Genomic DNA, 7581 nt, shown 5'->3' with positions numbered 1-7581 from the left:
AAGTAACTAAATACATACCAGGGAAAGTAATTATTGCGTTACTTAAAAAAAAAAAATAATATGTGAAATAACTTGTATACCCCCAATATACAAAATTTTAAATGAATGAAATGGACACTAAATAGAACACATTATTATTATAAAACATTGTAGACTAGACTAACCACTATATTTTAGTATAGCCAACAGCATGATGGGGTGTGCAAATGCTGCTCAAAATAATTAAACATTTTAGTGTTAGTGCTTTCTCTCCGTAAAACGGCAAAATTTGACAACAATTTATTAGTTTGCCTGATTATTTTAACAGAAGATTTATGTTGACCGCATGTTTGACTCGGCAAGGAAGTGAAAGTCCTATATATATTTTATCTCAGATTACAAGGACATGGCTTCCAGGAGTTATTGGACTAAGCGCCGACACACATTAAGAATCCTGAATTCTTTTGATTCATCACCTTCTGTTCAGGAGATTAATGGTGGTAAAAGTTTGGGAGAAGTTAATCCTGAATCTCTGGATGTCAATGATGAGGAAGATGATGTTTTCATGGATTGTGTAAATTCATTTGATGACTGTGGCAACATTAGTGATGAGAGTGATGCAGTGGAAGATGGTGATACAGACTGTAGTGATGAGAGTGATACAGTGGAAGATGGTGACAGTAGTGATGAAGGTGATACAGTGGAAGATGAATGTGCAAAACTATCAAAGGTGCTGTGTGAGTGGGCTCTGAGGAATGATGTGCCACAGAACACCCTCTCAGATCTTCTTTGTGCACTACAGGAGTTTCATCCAAATTTACCAAAGCAAGCTCGCACCCTGCTACAAACAGCCAAAATAGCAGCCAATGTTAAAAACATCAAAGGGGGTGAATATATACATTTCGGCATTCTCACTCATCTGCGGACAATTTCAACTCTCATCAACGAAGATAGCAACTCTATTGGCCTCCAAATTAATGTTGATGGGTTGCCCTTGTACAAGAGCTCTGCTTTGCAGTTGTGGCCAATTTTGGGAAAAGTGTCATTTGAAGAGGAACCTTTTGTTATTGGAATTTTTTGTGGCAATAGCAAGCCTCTGGATTTGGAGCAGTATTTATCTGACTTTGTGCAGGAGGTAGCTAGCCTTGAGCAAGGCTTTGAGGTGGCAGGAAAGAACTTTACTTTAAAGATTGACTGCTTCATTTGCGATGCTCCTGCAAGATCGTTTATTAAAAACATTAAGGGACACAATGGGTACTTTGGGTGTGAGCGCTGCAATCAAGAAGGAGTCTATGTTAAGAACCACATGACTTTCCCAGAGAAGACGGCTACACTCCGCACAGATGATCAGTTCTCTAGACAGGAGGATGAGGAACACCATAGGGGCAACTCTCCCCTTGCACGGATTAACATAGGCATGGTTACAATGTTCATTTTGGACTACATGCACCTAGTTTGCCTGGGAGTGACTCGAAAATTGATACGCTTTTGGATGAAGGGAGATTTTTCTTGTAGGTTGGGCTCGCATGCAGTGATGGCTATCTCTGTGAGATTGCAGCAGCTAAGGCAGCATATGCCAATTGAGTTTCAGAGAAAGCCAAGAAGATTAGCAGACATTGACCGGTGGAAAGCCACTGAATTCCGCCAGTTCTTACTTTATACGGGCCCAATTGTTTTACAAGACATCCTTTCCTCTTCTCACTACAGAAATTTCATGAATCTCTCAATTGCCATGTACTTGATGCTCTGTCCTGCCTTGTGTAATCATTACTGTGACTACGCTGATGCTCTCATGAAACATTTCTTAAGCGAATTTGAGCAGTTGTATGGTGCTGATGAATTGGTGTATAATGTGCACAGTTTGACTCATTTGGCTGATGATGTTAGGAGGTATGGAGCTTTAGATGGAGTGTCAGCTTTTCCATTTGAAAACTACATGAGAAAGCTGAAAAAAGCTTCCCGGAAACCACAGTTTGTTCTTAAACAAATATTTAACCAAATTACACTTGAAAGGACATTTATTACATCAAAAAAAGCAAAGAAGACAGACAGCAAGACACCTTTGCTGAAAATGAGACACTCATGTGGTCCATCAATACCTAACCTGCCTCACTGCACCCAGTATAAAAAGGCAATCTTTCAACAGTTCTGCGTTGCCACAACTACTGGGGACAACTGTGTGATGGCTCAAGGGAAATTGGGACTGGTACAGAACATACTATGTGATGAAAAGACCAATACAAAGTACATAATTTTCAAGAGGTTTTCAAAGCTAGATTCCCTTTATTCCAGTCCTCTAGATTCAAAAGACATAGGTGTTTATAAAGCAAGTCATCTAGAAAGTACAGACCAAATAAACTACCTGTCAGATATAACAAGAAAATATGTTTTGATCCACACAGACACAGAATGGGCAGCCATTCCATTTCTCCATTGCTACTGAGGGTTTTTTCTTCTTTCTATTTTTTTGTAAATGTAAATGTCTTCCACCAGCGAGTCACCTTCAACCAGCGAGTCACCTTCAACCAGCGAGTCACCTTCCACCAGCGAGTCACCTTCCACCAGCGAGTCACCTTCCACCAGCGAGTCACCTTCCACCAGCGAGTCACCTTCCACCAGCGAGTCACCTTCCACCAGCGAGTCACCTTCCACCAGCGAGTCACCTTCAACCAGCGAGTCACCTTCAACCAGCGAGTCACCTTCAACCAGCGAGTCACCTTCAACCAGCGAGTCACCTTCCACCAGCGAGCCGCCTTCCACCACCTTCAACCAGCGAGCCACCTTCAACCAGCGAGTCGCCTTCAACCAGCGAGTCGCCTTCAACCAGCGAGCCACCTTTAACCAGCGAGTCGCCTTCAACCAGCGAGTCGCCTTCAACCAGCGAGTCACCTTCAACCAGCGAGTCACCTTCCACCAGTGAGCCACCTTCAACCAGCGAGTCACCTTCAACCAGCGAGTCGCCTTCAACCAGCGAGCCACCTTTAACCAGCGAGTCGCCTTCAACCAGCGAGTCGCCTTCAACCAGCGAGTCACCTTCAACCAGCGAGTCACCTTCCACCAGTGAGCCACCTTCAACCAGCGAGTCACCTTCAACCAGCGAGTCACCTTCAACCAGCGAGTCACCTTCCACCAGTGAGCCACCTTCAACCAGCGAGTCACCTTCAACCAGCGAGTCACCTTCCACCAGCGAGCCACCTTCAACCAGCGAGTCACCTTCAACCAGCGAGTCGCCTTCAACCAGCGAGTCACCTTCCACCAGCGAGCCGCCTTCCACCAGCGAGCCGCCTTCCACCAGCGAGTCCCCTTCAACCAGCGAGTCGCCTTCCACCAGCGAGCCGCCTTCAACCAGCGAGTCGCCTTCAACCAGCGAGTCGCCTTCAACCAGCGAGTCGCCTTCCACCAGCGAGCCGCCTTCAACCAGCGAGTCGCCTTCAACCAGCGAGTCGCCTTCAACCAGCGAGTCGCCTTCAACCAGCGAGTCGCCTTCAACCAGCAAGTCGCCTTCAACCAGCGAGTCGCCTTCAACCAGCGAGCTACCTTCAACCAGCGAGTCACCTTCAACCAGCGAGTCACCTTCAACCAGTGAGCCACCCTCCACCAGCGAACCACCTCACCAGCGAGATGGCCCTGTACAGCATTGTTGAGTTCCCAGATTACTCAGTAGGGATTGTGAGCAGCAAATGGCTTAATGAGGACTCCTCCATAACTCTGTGGCCACCTTATACTGACCCTGGTAAACAGAAGGCAGCTTTGTTGATGCATGAAGTTCCTGGAGAGACTTGGAAAGCGCATGAAATCTGTGTTTTGGGCACAGCAGGTAGATTTTTTTTTCTCTCCCAGAAATGTATATAACTTAAACTAAGCATTGCATGAAATGTGTCAAGGTAAATGTGAAAGGATGAAAGACCTATTGACATTTATTTTGTTTCTTACAGTGGATTATGAAAAGGCAAGATATAAAGCCAAAATGGCAGAAACAAATCTAATTGTAGCCAGTGAACCTGAAGAATTAGATCGCAGTCAGCGGTCAAGACAGTAAGTGTTGTTCTATTGCTTTTACTGTCTAGTACATTTATGCAAATTAGGTTAAATATTAAACATAAATTATAGTGCTGGTGCATTCTAAGTTATAAATGTTGTGAACAAGATCCTGAAAGCAAACTATTACTATATCTAAAATAGTATGAGCCAGTTATTTAGTATGAGCCAGCTGTTTATGTGTGTTAAAATGCATTCTTGGATTGTTTTTCCTCATTTTGTGCAGACCTACCAAACGCTACATTGATCTCGAGCCTGAACCTGCTCCACTGAAAAGGCAGAGACAATCACAAACAGTCACAGCTGCAGTCGTACACCAGCTACCAGTTCCACCATCACCCATGGGTTTGCCACCTTCTGGTCATAACTCTCTGGTTACTCTGTCTCCAAGCCACCTTCCACCCCCGAGTCGCCTTCCACCAGCGAGTCACCTTCAACCAGCGAGTCACCTTCAACCAGCGAGTCACCTTCCACCAGCGAGTCACCTTCCACCAGCGAGTCACCTTCCACCAGCGAGTCGCCTTCAACCAGCGAGTCACCTTCAACCAGCGAGTCACCTTCAACCAGCGAGTCACCTTCCACCAGCGAGTCACCTTCAACCAGCGAGTCACCTTCAACCAGCGAGTCACCTTCCACCAGCGAGTCACCTTCCACCAGCGAGTCGCCTTCAACCAGCGAGTCGCCTTCAACCAGCGAGTCACCTTCCACCAGCGAGTCGCCTTCAACTTTCACCTGAGGTCCACCTTCCACTTGCAAGCCGTCCTTCACCTGCAGCCTTCCCCCTTCCTGTGAGGAACTCTCTATCAGCAGGTATGTTTAGTAGACTGTAAAAAGGCTTACACCTCTCTAGCCTTGGAAGCAAAAGTTATTTTTATTCTTTGTGGCTACATCTTGTAATGATGGTTATACAATAAGAGTTGGTTCTTGATAGAAGAACTCAATGTTAATATCCATTTCTTTCTTATTAGGCTAGGCCTTACATTACCTAATTATATGAGGATTTTGTCTGTAATGTATTGTCTGTGGATTTTATTGTTTCATTTGTAGAGATGCACACTAGGCCTATTCTGATTTCCGGTTTTTCATTGAGTTTGACCTGCAATACCTATTTTAGCCGATTCCGATTTCATTTTTTCTAACCACTTTACAGCACACACAAATATTTATTTTCTATCTTTTCTTTAATAGAACATTTTGCATATAACATTTTTTTTAACAGATAATCGCTATAATGCAACTGAATGATTAAAAATAAGCTTAAATGCGTGTATCTTCTATAAATATTTTTATTATTCATTTTATTTTCAGACATACTCCAGTTTTTGTTAAAACTCACTACACATGTTTATTCTGTGCATTTTGAGCAAATAGAAAATAAAATAAGAAATAATTCAAATAGAAATAATTTCTATTTTGTCTATCGAAAGGGTGCTTTCACTTTAATTGAGCTAACGGGGCAGCACAGCAAAAACTAGACTCAGTGCCGAAACCCACTTCACTGCTTCACTGCACGCACGTGACGCTCACGCTCTGCTCATGCTGCCGTTGTGAATGCACTCATTGGTTAACATGCACTCCAAAAAAATATGCGCCGCTCACGCTTGCGGTGTGAAACTGCTGTGATGCTGATGCTAAGCGATGGTAATCATGAGTGCATTTGACTGGCATAAAATCGGCATATGGACTGACCGGCCGGTCGCCGGCCATGGCCGATCACGGGAAAATCGGCCCATTCCGGTCAATCTGTGCATCTCTATTCATTAGCCCATTTAATATTTTCACCTATTACAGATACAATAGTATTTTAATAACATTAGTTATCATGTATTTGTGTAAAGGCTATGTATTATAGTACTATAGTATAGTACAGAGAAAGTGACACAGAAAGCCACAAAGGCTGTTCAGACTGCAGGCATTAATGCTCAATTCCGATTTATTGCCAGATCCGATTTATTGCCAGACTGACTGACTGACTGACTGATTTTTTAAATGTGGCCTGCATGCGCAAAAGAGTAAATGACGTAAATCGAGTTTATAGCCTATTATTCTGCTAAAACGGTCTCTGTGCTCAGTTTTAATTGTTTTCTTCCTTTTCAGGTATTGATAGATATTTAGTCAGTACACTAGAGGAGATTAAGGACAGGCTGACTATGCTGGAGAGAACAGTGGCAAATAGCTCTCGATCAAGCACAAAAGAGGTCACATTGCCTGATGACGTCATATTACCCCTCCAAAGCTACCAGGACATGGATATCTTGGAGCAAAAAATGGAAGATCATCAATGTCGGAAAGATTTGGTATGTCAACAGTAGCTCTTCTCAAGACCAATTACTTTGAACTAGCATTGACCGAGCCTCTGGCTCTAACTATATGGACAAAAGTATGCAATTACACCCTCAAGAACTTAAATGGCATGCCATTCAAGTCTATATGCATTAACATGGACTTGGTCCCCCCTTTGCAGTTGCAATAACTTTCGCTCTTCTGGGAAGGATTTTCACAAGGTTGTGGGGTGTCAGTGGTATTTTATGCTCATACATCCACAAGAGTTTTTGTGAAAGTCAAAAAAATATTATTTAACAATTTCGTCTTAAGTGTTGGAATGCGCACCAAAATAAAGTAATTTCTTCTACGTTGAAATTATTTTAAATGATTACATTTTCATATTTGTATGCAGAAACAAAAATTGATCGACATGCTCAGGGTTAAGAGAGTGACAGCAGAATATCTCGCTTAACTTCATCATACAACCGGGGAATTGCCGCTTCTGTTAAAAACTTTTATGCTTATTTAAGACATAACCAACTGTGTTTAGAGGATACTTACCAAAAAAAAAAGCAGGATGTGCAGTATATTGAAAAGAAATATTAAAAGTGCGATAAGTCGGGAAAGAGAACGGAATTCTTTGCACATGCTCCGAGCGCAACACAGACAAGCATAGCCTTTGTCTTCGGTTGTGCTCCTAAATGGCCAAATAAACACAAAAATTTATCAAAATGCCAAGTCGAGTATTCACGTAAACACAGTAGATGTAAGTACTGTGTGCATTCTCTCTTTCTCTCTCTCTCTCTCTCTCTCTCTCTCTCTCTCTCTCTCTCACATGCAGACAGAGAGGATTTATGTTCATCAACCACAGTCACAGTGAAAGCCCTTCGCAATTAATACGTATTGAAACTTTATTGTTTGCTGTATATTTGTTTGTTTTTAGTTGTCTATCTATGGACCTAATAATTAGCTGCTGTTGACATTTTATTGAAAAATCCCTTTTTAATTTGTGTATGTTCCTTCCTGTTAGACTGCCTATCTAGGAACCATTGGTGGGTGTAATGTCCAGGTAGCAACTAGGAGAATATTGACAACATTGATTGGCCATTCTTTAGCCACTCAATTGAACTGGAATGGCTCAAATCAAAAGAGACCTTTTCAGAGCCTGAGGCTAAAGAGGGTTGTAACAGGTAAGCATGTGGTATTAGAAATGGCATGTATTAATTACTTCCCATACACCATGTTGTCTCATGCCTATTTGCTTTTCAGAGGCTGTAAGAAAATGTTCCTTTCAGCCAA

General features: G+C 42.8%; 1 protein-coding gene across 1 annotated transcript; it reads left to right on the top strand.

Annotated features, from left to right (window-relative positions):
• The first annotated feature begins 385 nt into the window (after nucleotides 1–385).
• Nucleotides 386–6657, top strand: LOC143740192 (uncharacterized). Its single transcript, XM_077232235.1, has 5 exons — nucleotides 386–1394; nucleotides 2527–3796; nucleotides 3915–4014; nucleotides 4244–4827; nucleotides 6115–6657. The coding sequence occupies exons 1-2, from the start codon at nucleotides 386–388 to the stop codon at nucleotides 3621–3623; spliced, it is 2106 nt and encodes a 701-aa protein (XP_077088350.1). The 3' UTR covers nucleotides 3624–3796; nucleotides 3915–4014; nucleotides 4244–4827; nucleotides 6115–6657.
• The last annotated feature ends 924 nt before the right edge of the window (nucleotides 6658–7581 follow it).

Source organism: Siphateles boraxobius, unplaced genomic scaffold, assembly GCF_051911475.1.
Source record: "Siphateles boraxobius isolate OS27281-9 unplaced genomic scaffold, OSU_SipBor_1 17, whole genome shotgun sequence".
Taxonomy (NCBI): Eukaryota; Metazoa; Chordata; class Actinopteri; order Cypriniformes; family Leuciscidae; genus Siphateles; species Siphateles boraxobius.
Note: the sequence above shows the minus strand (reverse complement) of the source record. Positions and strands in the feature narration are given on the sequence as shown.